General features: G+C 43.0%; 1 protein-coding gene across 1 annotated transcript in view; it reads left to right on the forward strand.

The window, feature by feature from the left end:
• Nucleotides 1-1,003: 1,003 nt before the first annotated feature.
• kcnh3 (potassium voltage-gated channel, subfamily H (eag-related), member 3) overlaps nt 1,004-22,524 on the forward strand; it is a 617,557-nt gene continuing 596,036 nt past the window's right edge. Inside the window, exon 1 of the mRNA XM_067987818.1 lies at nt 1,004-1,079. Within this exon, the coding sequence (XP_067843919.1) occupies nt 1,004-1,079 (76 nt within the window). The remainder of the gene's footprint in view (nt 1,080-22,524) is intronic.

Raw genomic sequence — 22,524 nt, forward strand, 5'->3', positions numbered from 1 at the left:
AGAGGTTTTCAAAATCATGAAGGGTTTTGATAGAGTAAATGAGAAGAAACTACGTTAAAGGCGCTATATAAATGCAAGTTATTGTTGTTATAGATATTTAAAACGTAGTAACGTGCAGTCACTTTAAGATGAAATGGGATCCTGCTACTCTTATTTCAAGCGCCGTGTAATTAATTAATTTAGCAAATCTGCGTTCAGAATGCTCACGCTATCATGTCGTGAGAATGAAGTAATTCATAGAAAGCTGTAGGTAGAAATATAATTGCGAATCAGATGCTGCTCTCCGATACTGAGGTAGTCGAGTGTGTTTTATTTCATTGGATTCCAATGTCAAAACGTCCACACAATCCAGCCAATATATGGGTTTATAAATATTTATCACATTCAAAAACTGAAATGGATTATCTACACAGAAGGCAATGAAGCATAATGAGAAATATCATTGTCTTTTGAAATGATTAGCACATAAAATGACATCTGGGACTGATAATAGCTCCCGTGAGATCAGGTACCAAAGGCTTGTCCTGCTGAAGTGGCTGTCCCTGTGTATTAGTGTTACCTGGGAACGGCTGCTGCCCCGAGAATCCTCCCCATCATCCTGAGCCCCTGCTACTCATGTGACACGGCATCTGCTTGGACAAAGCAAGCGCGTTGGAAGCACTTTCTCTCTGCTCAGGCTACCAGAAGAGAAGAGAACACTCCCCAGACCGCAGCATCACACGGTCACACCTCGAGTCCCTGGCTCAACGAGCAATACAAAGGGGCTCGAGTAAGCCGCTGACTTAACTTGTGATCAACTTTTCGGCTTTGTTGCGTAAATTCGGCTAAAGAAGCAATGATCACTTCTGCTTGGCCAAAGTGTGCAAGTCAACACAAGCGATCGGGTGCCTGGGGCTGACTCCTTGATATATATATATGTGTATGTTCTTACATATATATTATATTTCCCCTACTGTTTAATCGTTTTTAATGGCTACGGCCGTTATTGTCAGCACCAGAAAAGATGCCTGTCATGAAAGGATTGCTTGCGCCTCAGAACACCTTTTTGGATACAATTGCAACACGATTCGACGGAACACGTAAGTGTTTGAACTGTATTGATGTATGTCGTGAATAATGTTTTTGTGTATAAAGCGGGGGAGGTGAAGGAACGGATATTTTCTATCGCAGTTTTAGAAGACGAATGTGTAATCAAAACTTATCCTAGGAATAGGATTTTTATGTTAAGCGCAAAACTTTATTTCCCATCCCTGCAGCCTCGACAGAAACAGCTGGAGCAGACTCTAAAGCACAAGTGGTGTCTAGTTGTAGTAGCTCACTTTCACTCCGAGTTTGTAAAATCGTAACATTAATATAGACGTTCCCCATATCCAAAAGACACTGGGGGTGTCTGGCATGGTAATTATAATGTTCTGATGCACTGCACCGCCTGCTACTGAAAAAGAAACGGTGTTGGTAACGACTTTTTGTGATATGGTTATTGACCAGCTGTGACAGTGCTGTATTACGACCCGTTATAATAAGGCAGGACTTGTACACTGGAGTCTTCAGACCTCCAGAATCTCGCTGAGCGACCGAACTCGACTTCCTCCGACAGCCAACAATGGGACTGCTTGACTGAGAACTGGGGCTCGTGGGGAATCGCTCAGCCGATTTCCCTCTCTTAATCTTGTTTAATAATTTAACTGTTAATTACAACCCCCAGTGTTAGATTTTCCCTTGGGATCGCTGTCCCTGGTCTTCCAGTTTCAGCACCATGGTCAGAGTCAATGGGGTTATTCCGAAACAAACCGCAAACGCAAACAGCAAGTACTAGCCTTTTACTAGCTGCTTTGCCCTCAACATATCGAACAGAAAACAAGGGAAGGTAGAATTGCTGATTAACGCTAGTCCTTTCGGCCACTTCAATTCTGATCAAAAATACAGCCAAATAGTTTTTTAAAAATAACGACAGTTTGTAGTTGATAAGTTACATTCTGTATTCAGAGTCAGTAAAATATGGTCTCCTTTGCGATTACTCTATTTAAATGTTGTCAGTGCAAGTACTGGAAACGTTAGATGCTTTGTGAACATGGCGATCCGAGTGCAAGATATGGGCTTCAGATAGTTGTAAATATCTGTTTAATGAACCCTACTAAACAAACTAAAATCAACATCGGTTAATGAAGCATTTGAAAACGGCTCGCTCTTTGGCATCCTCTTAGATATTCTGGTGTGCAGTTCACTAAGGACCCGGAGTACTTGTGAATACGAGATAAGATGTTTTTCTAAAGTGCACAAGAAATCCTTAGAGTCGACTCCCCTTCAGAGAGATATCTCGCATCTGACACAATTAATCAAAGACAGTGGAAAGCGAGTCCTCTTAGAAATATGATGAGTAAGGTTGTAAGTATTCCACAGTCTGCTGCAGCCATTGCCATGAATGATGGATGCTTACTGTGGGGAAAGGCTGGATATTACTGATACAGAACACAGATGATGAAAGCTCAAAACAACACCTGGTGTCGCTAGCAGTAGACCATTGAGCGTGGAGTCGAAGACATTCAAGAACTTTTAACACTTTTAAGGCGCCGGTGCTAACAGTTATCCGCTTTATATCCCAGTTACTCAATTACTTGATCGGTTTATTACTCTCCCTTTAAGATCATAAAGCAATGAAATCAGAAATGCGACACTGATTTAGTAGACGTGTAGGATAAAGATAACCAGCACACGTGCTCAGCCTCTGTGTTGTGAGTAATGTGTGACTTTTCAATCGGGATCACATGCGATGTAAAATTCAATTTAATTGGAAATCAAATCGAGGGTTAAATTATTTGAAATATTGTCCCCTGATGCTTGCGAATCGTTTATTGATCAAACCAATATAAAATACATTCAGAATAACTAAAGGATTTTTTGTATAGAATCGTCTAGTACTAGCATGTACACAACTGGTGTGTGTTTGACAAAGTTTACGTGAATCGAGTGAGAAAATACATGGGCTAAATATTTCTCAGTTTTTTGACAGCAATACAACTACTGGCAGAGTGTGGGAATTGTCCAGGTAAATAACAGGAATGAGAGTTTGCGTCTTTTAGTTTGGATTTGAAAGGCAAAATGTTGTCATGTTTTTGACGGTGTGTACTTTGGTTTCTCAGAAGCCTGATCAATAGGATTCCCAAAGTTCGGCCACAGACTTGCCTTTGGACCACATTAGGTTCCATTGATTCTGAAACTGAAGTTGAATATAGAAGTCGATCTCTAAAAACTAAACCTGGGCTTGTAGTCACCTTCATGGACAGACACTGGGGCAACCTGATAGTTATAACTGTGGATCACTCATCTCAATTAGGAGTGGCGTAAGAACTAACAGCCACACGTCCAAGTATGAACTAGGCAGTTGACATTGTAATTGGACACTGACATATTGCCTGACAATAGAGCCAGCCAGTCACCTAATAAAATGAAAGATGGGACTGTTTTAATATATTTGCCTCTAGGAGCTCGTTTTGTGACTAAGGTACTTGACATTGTTTGAGAACCGATCATCACTGCAGCAGAAACATTTTTCTGCAGTTTGATTGCTTGAATCAGACATTGGGAGGTAAAGTTTCCACTTTGGGCGCAATCAGGAAATTGCGCCCAAAATGCGTTTGAAATTGCGCTGCTTAGGCTTCAAGTTTGCGCTAAAATTCATTCGCATAATTGCAAACGGAGATTCTTCCATGAACCAATGCAATGGGGCAGCGTAATAGAACGTAGTCATTTATTTATTTTCTTTCCGTTGAAATGTATCCATTGGTGTATGTAAGAGTGATAACCTGCTGCAAGTTTTATTAAGACAGCTGAATATGGGTTTATCAGCAAAAAATAAGCATTTTGAATGAGGGTGTCCAGTCCTCCACCTGTGAGTAACTTGATTTAAAATCATTGAAAATGACTTAAAAAATATACTGAAGCATTTAATTGTTTCATTGGTGTACACTAGTCAGTTTCTTAGTAAATTAAATATTTTTTGATATCTAAAAACTTTTCAAACACGCTCACTAGTGCCTGTGCGCCTAAGAAAATGAGCACAATTTGAAGAGCCTTCCCGAACCAGCACAATCAGTAGAACCTCGTAATTTCGGCCTGGTGGCGTGGCCAGTTTTGTGGGCGGGACCTGATTTAGGCAAATTGAATCTTGAATCAGCTTAAAAGATCGTGGAAAACACACGAGTAAGCCATTTTGGGTGTAACTCACTTTCGTTTAGAATTCCCCGATCTTTTGCGTTGGTTCGGCCGAGATTACGTTGATATAACTAACGGAAAGAAGTGGAAACTCAACCCCTTGATTTCTAAAAATTGAAAACAAGTCTGAACAAACTTCAATTTCTCGAGCCTAGTTAGGTGACCTGAGTTTGAATTCCAGTTTTGACTGATACTAGGACTTGTGGTTGCTGTAGGGGCCAACGTTCCAGCCTTAGCTGGTCCAGAGACTGAGGAAGGTATTTCCCACATTGCTCAAGTGTGCTTCCTGGTGGTCACAGAGGGCAGACATTCAGAGTGCCTGTGCTAATATTTACCCACTGGATTATTTCTCTATCCTCGATCTAGGAGGAAATTCTGGATGCATGAGTCCAAGTTGGCAAAAGAATTGGGGAAAATTATAAAACTAAAAAGAAGTTTCTTAATTCAATAACACAGCTTTCTCAAAAATAATAGCTAAAATCCACACTTTTTGTTAAGTGGCCACTTGCTTTTGATATTGGCTTTACAGTAGTAATAAATCAAACCTACACTTGGATTGAGTAATGTGTTAAACTACCCCCATAGCCTCCCAAAAGAGTCAAACAGTTACTTGAACATTAGAATGTAGTTGGTCAACGAATGTTGTAAAATCCCAAATTTATATGGATCAAAATTAAATGAAACATAGAATTACGACTTTGATCTGTATATTTGTGCTGCACTCAGAGGTAGGATCAATGGCACTTTCTTTACATTTCCCTCACAAAATATGGACATTTCACCTCGGCAAAGCTAAGTTATTTTGGAACAACCTAACCTCGTGCCCTAGCTGAGGGATATTGCTGAATTAACATCAAGTGTACAAACTCTGATGGCAGTTTGACATATCACTCACATACACTGGGAACCGGAATGCAATTACCTAAACCATGTCACCTCACTGTTCTTCAGGCATCAGTGAGGAGACTTTTGCCCATCTGCCTGGCTTAGACTCAGATAAAGGTCCCAGAGGTCAAAGAATTGACTACTGCAGCACACCGTTATTTATCATGAGAGACTTTAATGACAAATTAAACGTTTTTCTGATAGGCAACAAATCTAAACTCAAATTGTTGACTTTTTTTCTAATGCATTTCCAGACAGATCTATTGACTAAAAATGCCAACAGAGAGTCCAGCAGAGATGTTTCACTAATGAGGAAAGAGAGATTTGACAGAACTAAAACCAATTGCTCAGAACATTTCCCTGAAATAATGGTGGAGTTTCATTTACCTTATTGGTAGCTTCAACTGGTTACAGGAAGGAATGAAAGCTGTCTCAATGAAAGTATAGCATGGTGATATTTCACACATAAAACTGAGCAGTGTATGATTGAAGTAAAGTAATATTTATTGAATATTGTGCCATCACATAACCCTGCACAAGTGACTACAGGTAACCTCTGAATGCAATGAGCCCTCAGTGACTCCTGGAAAGGAAACTCTTGGCACTGGTCCATTAGGGTTAGTTGCAGATACAGTTAGGTGGTCTTCTGAGTCCCACACAGTTTACCAGTTGCCCACATTGATACATCTAACTAGTTAGGCACTTAGGAGTAGGGCACATACTCAAGGTTTATATAGACATTTGCAGCTTACAAGGAATAAAAACAACAAACACATTGAATATATGTATAGGAACACCAGGTGTGCTCAAACACTAAATAAAATTAATTCACTTTTAATGTGTCTTGCAGTTTTCTTTTTTATTTTGCAAAAGAAAAAGCACTAATCTAAAAGTAAAGTAAACCATATATGCAGTTTTTAGAGAAAAAAAGCGAAACAGCTAAAGTAAATAGCAGTCCTGAGAGTGTAAGTATATTGAATGGAAAATAATAGTGACTAATTGGACTGGAACAACCAGGCAATGGGACCCCATGCATTAGTCTCCCTGCTGCAGTGGCTTGTCTCCAGTTTACGACTACTGTGTGCATCTTCCTCCTGCTCTGCCATAGCACCCAAGTTCATGGTAGTCTTTTCTGCATGCTGTAGGATATGGTCACAGATATATTGCTAGAATTCAGAACACACTGTATGGCTACTCTCCCTCTCCTCACCTTGTCCCCCTCCCCCAATATAAGCATCTGAAGCACTCTTTGGCACCCTAAATGTCTGATCCATGAGGGCACTGGTTCACCCATGTGTCTTGTATCTTGTATCTGTATCTGTTCTTTGTTTGGTCATGGGGTTTTACAAAGGTGTTAGCCACTGTTGCACCATGTAGCATTTATCTCTGAGGAGTTAGCTATCCATCCATCCATCCTTCTTCAAAGAGCTGTGTCTCATCTGTCCCCTCCCCCCTTGGGAAGCATGCATTAATGTGGATAGATTGCTGGCAGAAGTTACCAGTTCCATATTGATGGAATAATAGCCCTTCCTATTTAGGCATGTCATAGAATTGCTGGTAGGTGCACAAATGGCTACGTGCATAGTATGAATGGTGCCTTCTGCCTTGGGGACGCTACCAATTTGGGAAAAAAATACCTGCCTTTGCTGTTGATGAAGTGTATGCAAGCAAGTGTACAGAAAAACAGGCCATTGGTTGTGTCTTTAATGGAGCAGTGCATAGAAAAACAGCTGACTGTCTTGTGATAACTCCCTGTAGGTGTGATATGAAAATTGAGGGCAATGGTAACCTTCACCGAAATGCTGAGCTGGACCCTAATTATGTGTTGCTCTTCCATTATGCCTTGCTTGCAGATTCTGTTGCGGTAAATCGTTGCATGGGTTATTAGCCCCATGGGTGGCCAGTTATATTGAAAATACTTCCCCTTCTCTTTTTAAGAAATGTAATTTGTGCTGCAAACTTATTCTGAAATCTGTTTTTCAGCTTTCTGGCCCTAACATAAAAAATTCTTCTCCCCATGGGGTTAGTGAGTTCAATCACAGATAGCAAACAGACCCTGAAAAAAATATCTTGATGATTATAATAAAAATCAGGCAATTAAGAGCACTATGAAAATGACAGAAATATTGGTGTCTAAAATGGGCCACTGTTTGAGAATTCTGCCACCCTCCGCCCCATACAGAACTCAGTATTATGACTTTAACTCTCCTCAATTTGAAACCAAAATCAGGAAACACCGGGGATCCTTTCTGCAGTTAACTGTTCGATGGCCATTGTAGTTCACGGACATTTGATCCCAACATCATGGCACACGGTCTACGTGACATGAGTGTGTTGTACATCACTTGGCAGGACTTTACTCCCATGCTCTTTAACTAGTTCTTTTGAATGAAAAAAAATTGGTAGCATCTTTGACACCTTTGAGACATGCTAACTTTTATTTGAGACACTTTGTGCTGATGTAGAGTAGTTTTGGTTCCATATTTAAGCAGCTTTTTCATATAATTCAGGTGCCAAGTTATCTGAATCACATTTGGGCAAGTGATGTGAGATCAGCTCACACTGGCTGCATTATAACTGCAACAGGTATGTAATGGAGTTTAAAAGTTCCCAGGCAGTGGGTTCTCAAAATTAATTTTTAATCCTTTCAGTGTTGAGAGACAATCGGCTTTCTGCTAACATTACAATTTAACTGGCGTTTGGATTCTGGTGAGTGGAACTCTACAATGTGCAGGCCAAACTCTGTTTCTATCTGGCCAAAGAGTGAAGTGGGGCAGGTGATATAACTTTGGACTGTTGGTCCTGCTGGCAGTGAGCTCAAGGCAACTCTGTAGTCTAAAACAATCTTAATGGATGTTACTTGAAACAAAAGTACAAGAACAGTATGTTCCTTGTAACATCAATAAAAACAGAAAATGTTGGAAATACTCAGCAAGTCAGGCAGCATCTGTGGAGAAAGAAACAGAGTTAATGTTTCAGGTCGAAGATCTTTCGTCACTGCCTGACTTACTGAGTGTTTCCAGCATTTTCTGTTTTTTTTTCAGATTTCCAGCAGCATTTTGCTTTTGTTCCATTTAACACCCTAGTGCTGAGATTAAAGGATATTATGCAATTGACAGGCTATTTGATTAAACAAGAAGAAGAGCTAATGAAACAAAATGGTGGATAAATTTAACTGCTGCAGACTGACATCACGCTGGAGAAAGCTGCCCTTAAATAGGTGATGTGGGAAAAAGGCAGGTACAAAGCATCAGTTTGCAAAACAGTCAAAAACACTGATGTGTTCAAATCACTTTTTGCACTGTCAAAAACCTTCCTTCTAACATCGGCTTTTAAATTAATAGAATATGCATACTGTATACTGTATATAACTCCAGATCTGTGGCCCTGAACATCACCAGCACATTTCTCAGTAAAATTGTCAGGTTTTTATTTGCCAATGGTGTAAGTAATGGTTTTCAGATTCCCAGGCCAGAGTCTCTTACCCTTCAGACTGACTGCATCAAACTTCCTGTTGGTCCAAGGCAGTAAAACAGTAATGGTGGACAAGGAGTCTTCTGTGGCCTACTCTTCCCAGGCTGTGCACCATATTCTAATTTGTGGTGACATCAACCTCTTCGCTGTAATTTTCAGAGTGCTCAGACACTTAAGCACAAGGCATAATAATGTTTTCTTAGGCACTGTGTCTCTGCCCTTTTCCTTTCGCTGCTAGCCTTGTTCTCCCTGTGAATTGGGAGTTTTAGACCTTGTATTATTTTGACAGATTATAGCATTGTTCCATTCTTAGTATGATGTAGAAGAACATTATGGCCTCAAAATAATGTGTTTATGAAAGATTCGATATATATGCTTTATGAGGAGAAACACAACCACATGAGGGAGAAAGGGCACATGATTACCAGGATGTTCATTTTCCTCCACTCACTAAACATGCTTCACCTTTAGGATGAGAGGAAGGGATGGCTTGGGACTGGATCACAGACTGTTCCATGGCCAGAGTCATTGCTGCCTTTTGACTGTCCGTCTGGCAGTGGACACATTTCTGCAAGCTGAGTTAGTTAGTTGCTGCTTTTCTTTCCAACCCAGAGTCTCCAGCTGACAGTCAGACAATATTCTTGAACTTGTTCGTCAAAAGACAACTTTTTACTGTAGATATACGTGGAAGAGTTTGAAACTTATGTCGGAACATCTGGTTTATAAGAAATAAGAAATAGGAGCAGGAGTAGGCCATACGGCCGCTCGAGCCTGCTCCGTCATTCAATCAAATCATGGCTGATCTTCGACCTCAAATCCACTTTCCCACCCGATCCCCATATCCCTTGATTTCCCTACAGTCCAAAAATCTATCTATCTCAGCCTTGAATAAACTCAACGACTCAGCATTTGAAGTACAATATGTTGCAAAGGAAGTTGGCAGCTGTTCTAATGCAGACGGGCTCTGTTTTCTATACTGTAATATTACTAGAACAGCTGCTTTTGAAGCGGAAGGACATGGCCTGAGGCCTGAGGCAGTGTAAAGCTACATAAATGATTCCACAGGTGGAGGTAAATGGGACATATTAGGGGTTAATTTCCTTGGGGCTTCTTCCATCCCACTGCCTTAATTTTGATGGAAACCCCGTTTGTGCATGTAACGGAGTTTTTGCCAAAGTTACAGCGGTGCAGCGGGTGAAGCCCTGAGGAAACTCACCCTCGTGATTTATTTAAGGTTCAAAGGGACAACATAAATCATCAAACACGCTAGACTAGGAGGCTCTAGACTGCAGACTTGTGCATGCTTACCATCAGTGCTGCAATCTCATGTGCCAACAAGAGTGGTATTCAGCCAGGGCATAGGACATGACAACCTGGGTCATGTTAGTCACTCAATGCCATTAATAGTGCTATATTCTATGTTAGCAGTAGGTTATGAGAGGCAACCAGTGTCAGTTTTTCCTCCCTCTAATGTTGAACATCCTTTTAATCTAATCTTCTGTCAGAACACTGAGAAATAAACCAAAGTCACTGATTTGTTTCTCAGTTTAATTTCCCTTAATCAGCTCTGAAATTATCATCCTCATCCCTCCTTCACCATTATAAAAAGACCGGTCATGTGATAATTTGTCAGAAACCACAAATGTCACACTGTGCCGGGTGTTTAAACAGACTGAAATGGCATTTGAACAATTTTTTAACAATTTATACAAGAGTTTAAATTCTTTTAGGGCATTATTTCATACAGAGTACAAAGCTTGCAGGTAAATGCAATGAAGGTAATACATCGTTCTACAGGGTGTGGGGTGCTCAGAGATGGGGATGAGATCATCCTTGGTTAGGGGGCGTCATGGCCTTGTAGTGGGTTGGGGAGCAATGATGTGCTGTAATAGGTTACAGTCGTAGCATGTCCTTGTCAGAATTGTACATTGTGGAGATTGTCTACTGAGCAGTTTGTCCTGGGGCTGGTTTGGTTATGGGAGCTTTGGGTGGGAGGGAGGCTGGCCTGTAGGAAAAGACTCCAGACCTCCTGGTGTTTCTCCAGCTCCATGTGTATTGCTCACTTTGACTGGCTGATGTCCCATATATGCTTGTTTCTCTCCTCTTTTGCCTCCCCCAGGAATTAGCATTCCTAGCATTTGGGAGACTGATGCATGGGGTTGCACTGTCTAATGGATAGGGTGATAACTGACGGGCATGATGATCTTTTCTCACCTTTCTTTTTATATGTTCATAAAACCCACCTTGAAACAGAACTTGCAATGTCAGATACTGTGGCCTAGAAATTGGGCCGTGAACAGTTTTGGCCGCCCAGGTGTGGCGGGGGGCGGGGGGAGGAAGTTTGCGCCTCCCACACTTGAATGGTAAGGCCCGATTCTCTCCAGTTACTGGACCTCAGGCCTCCTTTCTATGGCGAAATATCAAGAGCCAGCAGTGAAGAGGAGTCCTGAGTTTGGGCCCCTGCTAACGTCACAGCGGCCTGCAGGTAAGTGTTGTCAGGGATCTGGGTCTGGGTCAAGGATTGGGTTGGGGGTCGGGGATTGGGATGGAAGCCTGGGTTGGGGATCGGCGCCTGATTCGGAGATCAGGGCCTGATTCGGATATCGGGATGGGGGCCTCGTTCAGGGGTCGAGAATCGGCTGGCGTGGGCTGCCTCGGGGCAAACCAATCTTACAGAAGTGGGCCTCAAACAGGCACTAGGCCACTTATTTGCATCTGCAAAGGTTCTAACGCCTGCTTCAAGCATGTGTAAAGGATATCTCTTGTTTGTCCTTACACAGTATGGCAGGCGGCGCATTTCCAGACAGAAATGTGTGCTTACTTCCTGCTCACCACATTGGGACCTTAGGAGTCGCGAAACAATTTCTGGGCCAATTTGTGGTGTTTGTGTGATTCCGAATTTGCCTTTGGGAGTGATTCAGAATGGAAACCAAACATATGAATCGGATGGAATTTGTCCTGAGCAGGGGAAGTCTGTGGCTAAATGTTGGGCTACTTTCTCCATCCTCTTACATACAAGAAGGTCTAAGGTGACCTCCTTAAAGGTAAAGTAAGGCTTGAAAATTCTGAGCCCTCCTCTAGTTCATGCATGTTCACTTTCATTCTGTGGCATCTTGTTACTTTTTTAAAATTTGTTCCTGAGATGTTGGCGAGGCTGCATTTATTGCCCATCCCTAGTTGCCCTGAAAAGGTGGCAGTGGGCCTTCTCCTTGAACTGCAGCAGTCCTTGTGATGATGCTGCTCCCACCATGTTTGAGAGTTCCAGGATATTGACACAGAAATGATGAAGAAACACTGATATATGTTCGTCAGAATGGTGTGTGACTTGAAGGGGTATTTGGAGGGGATGATGCTCCCATGTCATTGATGTTCTTGTCCTTCCAAACAAGAAGGTAGTTTTCAGGTGTCACAAGTTGAGGGAGGACATACAGTTACAGATGAGCCCACCCTATGCGTCGGTAGTGACCATTCATCATACAGCTAGATTGTGTTACAGCACTTTGAAGCTTTGAGTGTGTCAAGACTTTCAGTTGTAAATTGTAGCTTAAATTTGTGCTCTGCTGAAGTATTGGTAAGCATAGTTAGCAATGAAAGATCGACAGGATTGTGTGAGGGCTTGACATAGGGCAGTAGTAAATGGGCAACAGGTTGCCTGGTAATGTTTTCTGTCATGGATACTTGGGCCCTTACTCGGTAAATAGTACTGTTCGGTATATTACTTTGGCAGCTTTATTAAGGTTTTGCCACCATTTACTGCATCTGTCCCTGTACTGTTTAGGTACTGCTGAACCTGACCACCACCTCCTGCCAGATGCTGCACTGCTCTTCTCAAGGGAGGGTGGCCCAGAGCACTAAACATGGCAACCCTCCTCACACCCACCTCATACAGCAAGACCTCCATTCCACTATCCATCAAATGTGTGTGGGGGGGGGTGGGGGGGGGGGGGGTTGGGGTACTGTACCATTCCATCAATTGCCAATAGTCTCTGTTTCCTCCCTCCACATTTGCTTTGACCACCGCTAGTTTTTTGACACCAACTTTTTTTTGCCCTATACCACCTTTGGAACAGCTGAAAAATACATTTAAAATATTTTTGTCTTTATATAGGCTGTGACTAATTTTTTTTTTGCTCCCATGTATGTGGCCATTTACCTCTAATTGCCTCCACCTCTTCGAAATTTCAGTTTCAGGTCTTTAAGGCCTGCTGATGAATAATTTCTCACCTCCACTTCCTTTAGTAAGCTCCCAATACCAAGTGCAATACAGCCCTGGAGCTCACCATGCATAATAAATTCGGGCTGACTGTGAACTCGGCCTGGCAAGAACCCAGTGAGAATTAAGCTTTCTACACTACAGTCCCAGCACTATCAGAAAACGTACACTGTTAATAGTGATAAACAGGCTTAATCATCTTGCTAACTTGTTGGTCAGACTGTGGCTGTACTGCTAGTGGGGGCACTCATATTATAACCATCTTTAGGCAAAATGGTAATAGAGAATGAAAAAATGCCCTGACTGAAGGCCATTACCATTGTAAACATCGCAAAGTAAATGTTCTTGTTTTTAATGAATGTGCGTCACATAGATGAATAGAACAAAGACTGAATATTTTTTCCTTTAACGTGAGTGCTAAGATATCATCACTCATTGTGGCATAAGGCAGTTCCTTCATTTACCTTGTGCAGTTGCAGTACTTGAAAACAATATAATAAGAAATTGGTAAAGATTTTTGTGAGTTTTGTTTTAACTCTGAAGCTAGACCATTACAAATATAAACAGCGGCTGCTGGTAACAGATCTGATCCACAGTATTGTGACATATTGAGTATCAGCAACATCCTGAGGTGGAGTAGCTGTCAACTGGTACAGTAGATACTGTCTTATTTGTCTGCTGGTGTCATCAGCAGGCTTTTAGATTGAAATGGTATGTGCTGCCAGCAGTAAATGAAGGAAAACAAAGCTGTTTGTCATTCCTATGAGAATGGGACAGTGTTTCTGTAATGTACTGCAAAGCTCTACAAGGTAACAGATCTTTATGCCAAGAACTATTAATCTCACTGCTCTACCCATAGTTCATTCTTCAGCCTGACACTAAATTCCTCCATACTAGGGTTGCCAATTCTGGTTGGAGACATTCCTGGAGGTTTGATCACATGACATTCTCACCACGTGACATCGGACCATGCGATGCCTGATCACATGACATTTGATCATGTGACTTCTACATATGTTATTACCTTGTAAAGGTCGGGTTCCCTACAGTTGAGCATTTTTTTTCGTAGTTTTGCTCCAGCAGCTGTTGTGCGAGAAGTATCAAGAACCAGGAGGTCACCCTGAACAGGTGAAACCGAGGGTGGGGGAAGAGGGGAAACTGAGGGTGGGGGAGCAATTTGCAGAGGGAAAACCAGAAGTGGGAGGAACTTTGATTCCACCCATAACTAACGGTAACTCACTGAAATTGCACTGACAACTAATAGTAAGACAATAACTCACTGATAGTCCACATGTAACTGGTAAGTAATAGGTGTAATGCCCCAATATGGTACCTGTAACTAATAGTAATCCTATAACCCGCTGATATTCACCCTGAAACCATAGCCAGAATCCCCCTGCACTGTACAATGTGAGGTCAGGCTCCCCAGATAATGCCACTTTTAACTGGCCTGATCTCTCTCCCTATCTCCTTGGACTCTGGTTCCATGTGAAGGTGACCATACTGAACTGGGAACGTCAATGGGAGCTAATCTGTACTTGGACTTCACACATGAAAACCAGGCGACACAGACCGACCTGAACCAAATCAACAGATCGCACATAGGGCAATGAGCTCAGTGTTTGGGGCACTTCTCACAGGGCACATCGTCCTAAACTTAGTTCACCAGCATTTCTAAACCACTCCCTGAGCTCAGACTCAATAAAAGGAAAGTTTTCATAGAATTATAGAAATTACAGCAAAGATCTTTTCATATTCCTCCTTTTCAAATATATTTCCCTTTGAAATGATGTTTCAGTCTCTACCTCAATAGCCACATGTGGTGAAGTAACCCATGGTCTAATAGCCCTTAGTTCAAGAACTTTCCTGCTCCCTTCCCCCTTGTTTCTTCCAGTGAGAATCCTTGGTTTCCGTTCCCTAGTTCCCCACTCGCCCACCAATGAAAATAATCTTTCACTATTTGCCCACAGTAAGGTTGCCAGGTTTCATTTATCCCTTTACTGACTGCTTCTCTCTCAGTGCCACTCCCACTCACCACCTTGCTGCTCCTGGCTCTGCAGGAAATGCTGGTCCTCACTCCCAGCCCCAACCCATTTCTAAGTTCCCCCCCCAGCTTGAGCCCCAATCCCCCAACCCCTAGTTCACTTCTCTCCCTCAACCTCCCATCCTCTAATCCCTCATCCCCAGTCTCCCTCACTCCCCGAGGTCCTATTCCCCAGTCTCCATCTCTCCCCTTGATCCCCAATCCCACAGCCTCCATCTCCCCCAAACCCCCATTCCCCAGTCTCCATCTCTCTCCTTGATCTCCCATTCCACAGTCTCCTCACCAATCCCACAGCCTGCATCTCCCCCAAACCCCCATTCCCCAGTCTCCATCTCTATCCTTGATCTCCCATTCCACAGTCTCCTCCCCAATCCCACAGCCTCCATCTCCCCCAAACCCCCATTCCCCAGTCTCCATCTCTCCCCCGATCTCCCATTCCACAGTCTCCTCCCCAATCCCACAGCCTCCATCTCCCCCAAACCCCCATTCCCCAGTCTCCATCTCTCCCCCGATCTCCCATTCCACAGTTTCCCCCCAATCCCACAACCTCCATCCCCCAAACTCCCATTTCCAAGTCACCCTCTCTTCTTCCCACTTTCGAGCCCCTCCCCGTTTCAGCCCCCCACTCCCATTTCTGAGACCTCCCCCCCAGTTCCGTGACCTCCCCCCCCACCATTTCCGCAACCTACTCCCCATTTCCGGGACCTCCTCCCCCATTTCCGGGACCTCCCCCCCCCCCATTTCCGCAACCTACTCCCCATTTCCGGGACCTCCTCCCCCATTTCCGGGACCTCCTCCCCCATTTCCGGGACCTCCTCCCCCATTTCTGAGACCTCCTCCCATTTCTTAGACCTTAACCCCACCTTTCAGCGACCCCCGATTTCAGAGTCCCCCCGCCGCGATTGCTGAGACTCCCCCGAATGCCGACCCCCGCAATTTCCTAGCCCTCCTGATTCCCAACTCTTTTGCCCCTTCCCGACTGCTGGTCGCAACTCTCCGCAGCGGTGGTCTGATGATGTCACTGAGCCGGGGGCTTCTCCAACAGCAGCCAGTATAGTCATGGAGCAGGGTGGGGTTGGGGGCGGGGAGAGTGGGGGTGGGGTTGGGGGGCGGGGAGAGTGGGGGTGGGGTTGGGGGCGGGGAGAGTGGGGATGGGGTTGGGGGCGGGGAGAGTGGGGGTGGGGTTGGGGGTGGGGAGAGTGGGGATGGGGTTGGGGGCGGGGAGAGTGGGGGTGGGGTTGGGGGCGGGGAGAGTGGGGGTGGGGTTGGGTGGAGAGTCGCACTGCGGTGGGAAATTTCAATCGCTGATCTCACGGGCTGCTGGAGGCAGCACTCGGGGAGGTAGCCCTGATTCTGGGAAACTCCCGGTCATTCCAGGAGGGTTGGGAACCCTAATCCATACTGTTACCTGTCTCCTTCAAAAATCTCACCAAATTATATCTCCTCTAACTCTTGTAAGTGTCCAATTATTTTCATCTCTGTGGAATACTTTATGCCATTTCAATATGGGTTGAAGGTGCTATATAAATGCAAGTTGTTCTTCGTGCACTGGCGGTATATTTGGATGGAATGAAGGTACAGTTTTACTTGCACCAACAAGCAACAACAGAAGCTTCACATAATAAAACATCTCATGGTGTTTACAGGAGGAGCAGTGGGCACCAAGCAGAAAAAGGGGGAGGAGTTGGGGAGGTGATCAAAAGTATGGTCAAAGATATGTGGTGAGAAGGGTTTAATGGTGGGGAGAGAGTTAGGAAAGTGAAAAGATTTAGGGAGAGAATTCCAGATTGTAGGAGTTGTATTAACTGAAAGCACTGCTACTGATGGTACAGAGGAGGAGGGGGGCGGGGGGGACATGCAGGAAGCCAGAGCTGGAAGATGAAGATTGCAAGTTGAAATTAGGGCTGGATAAAATTGCAGAAGTGGTTTGAATCAAGACCATGGAAGGATTTGAGGATGAGGATTTTGAAACTGATATCCAGGGAAACAGGGAGCCAATGGAGGTTGGTGAGGATAGAAGTGATGGGATTGCAAGTCTTTGTTCAGGATAAGATATGGCTTGAACAAACCTGTCTATGTGTGAAAGATCCCTTAAGAGTTCATTGGTTGTTTAGAAATAACATTTGGATTTTTTTCTTTTTTTCTGTGTCAGCTTAGTTGTAGCACTCCCACCTTTTGAATTCGAAGATCTTGGGTTCAAGACCCACTCCAGAGACTTGAGCACCTAACCTTGGCTGATACTTCTGTGCAGTACTGAGGAAGTGTTGTACTGTTGGAGGTGCTGTCTTTCGGATGAGACATTAAACCAAAGCCCAGTCTGCCCTCTTAGGTGGATAAAAAAGATCCCATGGCACTATTCGAAGAAGAATTCTTCTGGTGTCCTGGCCAACCTTTATCCCTCAACCAACACCACTAAAATTCTGATTATTTATCATTTATTTCATTGCTATTTGTAGGTCTTTGCTGTGCACAAATTTTTTAGCACATTTCCCTACATTACAACAGTGCCGACACTTCAAAAATACTTAATTGGCTGTGATGTGCTTTGGGAAGTCTTAAGGTCATGAAAGGCGTTCTATAAATGCAAGTTCTTTCATTCTTTTGTGAAGTCTTTGTGTTCTTCAAAATAAGCAATGTTAACCCTATGAAATGCAGCACTTTCCCAATCAAGGCATGTTGGCATCATCAGAAATGGAAACTGATATTTGTGTAGTACTCTCCATGTGAAGGAGCACTCCCAGATTGTGTGTAACAGAACTTAAACTCCATTTATTCTGTCTCAACAATATGCCTCAACCTCAACACCAGAAGTGCACTGTGCCACTTCCCTCACCAACCATCTTTTTATCATCTCTAAATAAGATAACCAAGTAGTGCCAACTAGGGACAGTTTTGTGTTGTGAGCCCACGCCGACTAGGAACTGGGCAGAGACTACCCAAACTCAATTCATGTCGAACCTTTACAAACAACAAAGATGGGAGACTTTCCTCCCATTAGTCTAGGCTACAGATGAAACAGATGAGAGGTGCGAGCAAAGCTGGCTAATGCACCGTGCCACACAGTCCCCCATATTTAGGAGTATATATTAAGCATTTAAACTCTTGCTTTTCAATTTTTTTCACCCCCTCATATGGCACGTACAATTCTCCAATGCAGGGAAGCAGCCCTCTCTCAGGTCTTTGCCCTTGAGCTGCTCACTAGGAATTGTATAAGAGCAAAGCAGGTTACACCTGCTGATCCTTCCTCCTTCTGAGAAAGTTCCTTTCTAGTGCTACCCATTCCATGGAGTGTTCCATATTTCCAGTGAAAGTTTCACTCTATCACCTCAGCTACACATTGCCACTGAATGTTCCACACCAGTTGATGTATTTTCCCCTCTAAAATGGTGATTTCAGAGTTAAACCCATTTCAGTTTATTTATAAAGTAAACACATGCTCACTATTTCTTTCATTCACTCTCTCAACATTTGGTAATGAGCTTCAGCAAAAATATGAAAACTGTGAGGTTCAGAGGTGTACGTGGCTTTCATTGGATGCCCTTTCCATGGTGGCCAAGGTAAAATCTCAGTCTCAATCAAAACTCTTAACAGTAACGGAAGCATATAATTTATATAGAACTACAAAATACAAATTATTGGTTGCAAATCTTTGTTGTTGGAACATTTGCTTGTTCAGCTATGGGGCAAGTGTTGCTTAAAAATATTTTATTCATAGTTTTTTTCAGACTGTATAAGTTACATTGGAGGTAGTCATTAATTCTATCATTTTTAATTTCTCGGCATTGTCATTCATCCTGCTACGAATTAGTCTAACTTACTCTACTCTTCAATTTTACTCTCAATTAATTAGACTTTTTGTCAACAATAATGCACAATAAATCCCATGCTTAATCAGCAGATGCACACTATTTTCTGAAGGAGTGGTAAGTCTTAACTATCTTTGGCAGTAGAATTGCTAAGGTTGCAATTCTACCCCCATTGCTGGGATGATTAAAGAGATAAATATAAACTTTCTGGAAATCAATTGCAAATTCCTTATAAAGTGAAGGGCAAGGCTGGTAAAAGTAGGGAACCTTGGATGACTCGGGAGATTGAGGCCCTAATCAAAAAGAAGAAGGAGGCATATGACATGCATAGGCAGCTGGGATCAAGTGGATCCCTTGAAGAGTATAGAGATTGCCGGAGTAGAGTTAAGAGAGAAATCAGGAGGGCAAAAAGGGGACATGAGATTGCTTTGGCAGATAAGGCAAAGGAGAATCCAAAGAGCTTCTACAAATACATAAAGGGCAAAAGAGTAACTAGGGAGAGAGTAGGGCCTCTTAAGGATCAACAAGGTCATCTATGTGCAGAACCACAAGAGATGGGTGAGATCCTGAATGAATATTTCACATCGGTATTTACGGTTGAGAAAGGAATGGATGTTAGGGAACTTGGGGAAATAAATAGTGATGTCTTGAGGAGTGTACATATTACAGAGAGGGAGGTGCTGGAAGTCTTAATGCGCATCAAGGTAGATAAATCTCCGGGACCTGATGAAATGTATCCCAGGGCGTTATGGGAGGTTAAGGAGGAAATTGCGGGTCCCCCAGCAGAGATATTTGAATCATCGACAGCTACAGGTGAGGTGCCTGAAGATTGGAGGGTAGCAAATGTTGTGCCTTTGTTTAAGAAGGGCGGCAGGGAAAAGCCTGGGAACTACAGACCGGTGAGCCTGACATCTGTAGTGGGTAAGTTGTTAGAGGGTATTCTGAGGGACAGGATCTACAGGCATTTGGAGAGGCAGGGACTGATTAGGAACAGTCAGCATGGTTTTGTGAGAGGAAAATCATGTCTCACGAATTTGATTGAGTTTTTTGAAGGGGTAACCAAGAAGATAGATGAGGGCTGTGCAGTAGACGTGGTCTACATGGACTTCAGCAAAGCCTTTGACAAGGTACCGCATGGTAGGTTGTTACATAAGGTTAAATCTCACGGGATCCAATGTGAGGTAGCCAATTGGATATAAAATTGGCTTGACGACAGAAGACAGAGGGTGGTTGTAGAGGGTTGTTTTTCAAACTGGAGGCCTGTGACCAGCGGTGTGCCTCAGGGATCGGTGCTGGGTCCGCTGTTATTTGTTATTTATATTAATGATTTGGATGAGAATTTAGGAGGCATGGTTAGTAAGTTTGCAGATGACACCAAGATTGGTGGCATTGTGGACAGTGAAGAAGGTTATCTAGGATTGCAACGGGATCTTGATAAATTGGGCCAGTGGGCCAATGAATGGCAGATGGAGTTTAATTTAGATAAATGTGAGGTGATGCATTTTGGTAGATCGAATCGGGCCAGGACCTACTCCGTTAATGGTAGGGCGTTGGGGAGAGTTATAGAACAAAGAGATTTAGGAGTACAGGTTCATAGCTCCTTGAAAATGGAGTCACAGGTGGATAGGGTGGTGAAGAAGGCATTCGGCATGCTTGGTTTCATTGGTCAGAACATTGAATACAGGAGTTGGGATGTCTTGTTGAAGTTGTACAAGATATTAGTAAGGCCACACTTGGAATACTGTGTACAGTTCTGGTTGCCCTATTATAGAAAGGATATTATTAAACTAGAAAGAGTGCAGAAAAGATTTACTAGGATGCTACCGGGACTTGATGGTTTGACTTATAGGGAGAGGTTAGATAGACTGGGACTTTTTTCCCTGGAGAGTAGGAGGTTAAGGGGTGATCTTATAGAAGTCTATAAAATAATGAGGGGCATAGATAAGGTAGATAGTCAAAATCTTTTCCCAAAGGTAGGGGAGTCTATAACGAGGGGGCATAGATTTAAGGTGAGAGGGGAGAGATATAAAAGGGTCCAGAGGGGCAATTTTTTCACTCAAAGGGTGGTGAGTGTCTGGAATGAGCTGCCAGAGGCAGTAGTAGAGGCGGGTACAATTTTGTCTTTTAAAAAGCATTTGGACAGTTACATGGGTAAGATGGGTATAGAGGGATATGGGCCAAGTGCAGGCAATTGGGACTAGCTTAGTGGTATAAACTGGGCGACATGGACATGTTGGGCCGAAGGGCCTGTTTCCATGTTGTAAACTTCTATGATTCTATGATTATTGCTCAAACCTACTGTAATGAGATCATGATCCTTACAGTATTATTATTAAAACAGAGTTCAACCATATATCTCTTATCTCTGATTTAGTTATTCCATTTCCTCACTATCCTTCCCCAAACCTTTTAATCCAGATCAGCTGCATGAATGACTTCAAAAGAGCTATGTGAAAAAGGAATAAAACTGCTCCACCAGCTCCAGTATATATACTATTAAAAAATAGCAGATACAAGGTCTTACTTTGCCCTTGGGATTCATTGCGTGAGCTCGGCTGCCTTCTAACTGCCTTGTGATCACTCCTGGGAGTCCAAAATTTTCTTTGTTATTTCAAGTAGAATAATATTACTCCCACCCGGCAAGGTCCAGCAGTTTGAGCGTGGTCTGACTGGAGTAGATGGCAGTAGATGAGTGTCCCCATCTGCTGGAAACTCTCCCCACATCAGCACGTGGTATAGTGACAGGCTCGATATTATACCTGACACTCCAGCCAGTCAGGAGAAAGCCAAGACAGCCAGGGTCAGGACTGTGATCAGCAAACAATGCAGAAGTTATTGAAAAATGATTATGTCCCCCAGATAGCTGAGTTCGCATTAGACTCTCATTTACAAAATACTAGAATCAATTTTTAAAAAGCATTGTTTAGTAGCAATTGCACATCAGAAAGGAGACCAAACCCACTATCAGTAAATGTTTGCAGGAAGCATAGTAGTAAATGCAGTTACTGAATACACCTGGCAAAAAGTAACCCCCACAAATACATCGCCCTCGCTCTCTAATGCTCAGAGTTTTGAAATTCTGATGTGTATACATCCCTTTGTTTTAAAGGTGTCTGTCGTGGATTTTACTCCTACCTGTGCCGATGACACTACATACAGTGCCAGTACTAGCGTTCCACTATACAGCACTTTCCTCTTCATTGTGTGAATAATAGAGCTCTATTTCGAACCATCAGGAAATTTCAAGGACAGCGCTTCCCTCAGTGTGGCTCAGACCAGGAACTGAGCAGAGAATGGATCAAACCTACCTTCATCTTCCACTGTGTGGCTTGAGTACTAATGTTCAGTGCTACTGTGCAATGAATTCCATTAGTACAGGAGGCATTAATAATGCACTAGAATTGTGCAGCATGTCACTATATCCTATAAATTGCAAAAAATCTTTCAGGATTGAAAAGGTTATTTGCTTTTACTGAACAGCAGCTGTATTATCCATGTAAAGCACTCATGCAGTCAAGACGAGAACATTTTAAAGGGTAATTATGAAAGGCTTTGCCAATTGCATACATTGTACTTTATCATTGCTAATAGTAATCTATTCTTTAATTCCTGCTACACACACTGACATTAAATGGTTTTATGCCGGAATTTGATCCAATTAACTAAAACGAATAGACTACAAATATACTCTGATCCATCCATTCACATGGTCACTTCTTGTATTGGGCGCACACGTTCCTCCCAAAAAAGGAAGAGAAAAGAAGAACTTGCATTGATATAGTGCCTTTCGTGACCTCAGGAGGTTCCAAATCGCTTTACGGACAATTAATTACTTTTGAAGTGAAGTCACTGTTGTAATGTAGGAAATGTGGCAGCCAATTTGCACTCAG

Source organism: Heptranchias perlo, chromosome 7 (assembly GCF_035084215.1).
Source record: "Heptranchias perlo isolate sHepPer1 chromosome 7, sHepPer1.hap1, whole genome shotgun sequence".
Classification (NCBI taxonomy): Eukaryota; Metazoa; Chordata; class Chondrichthyes; order Hexanchiformes; family Hexanchidae; genus Heptranchias; species Heptranchias perlo.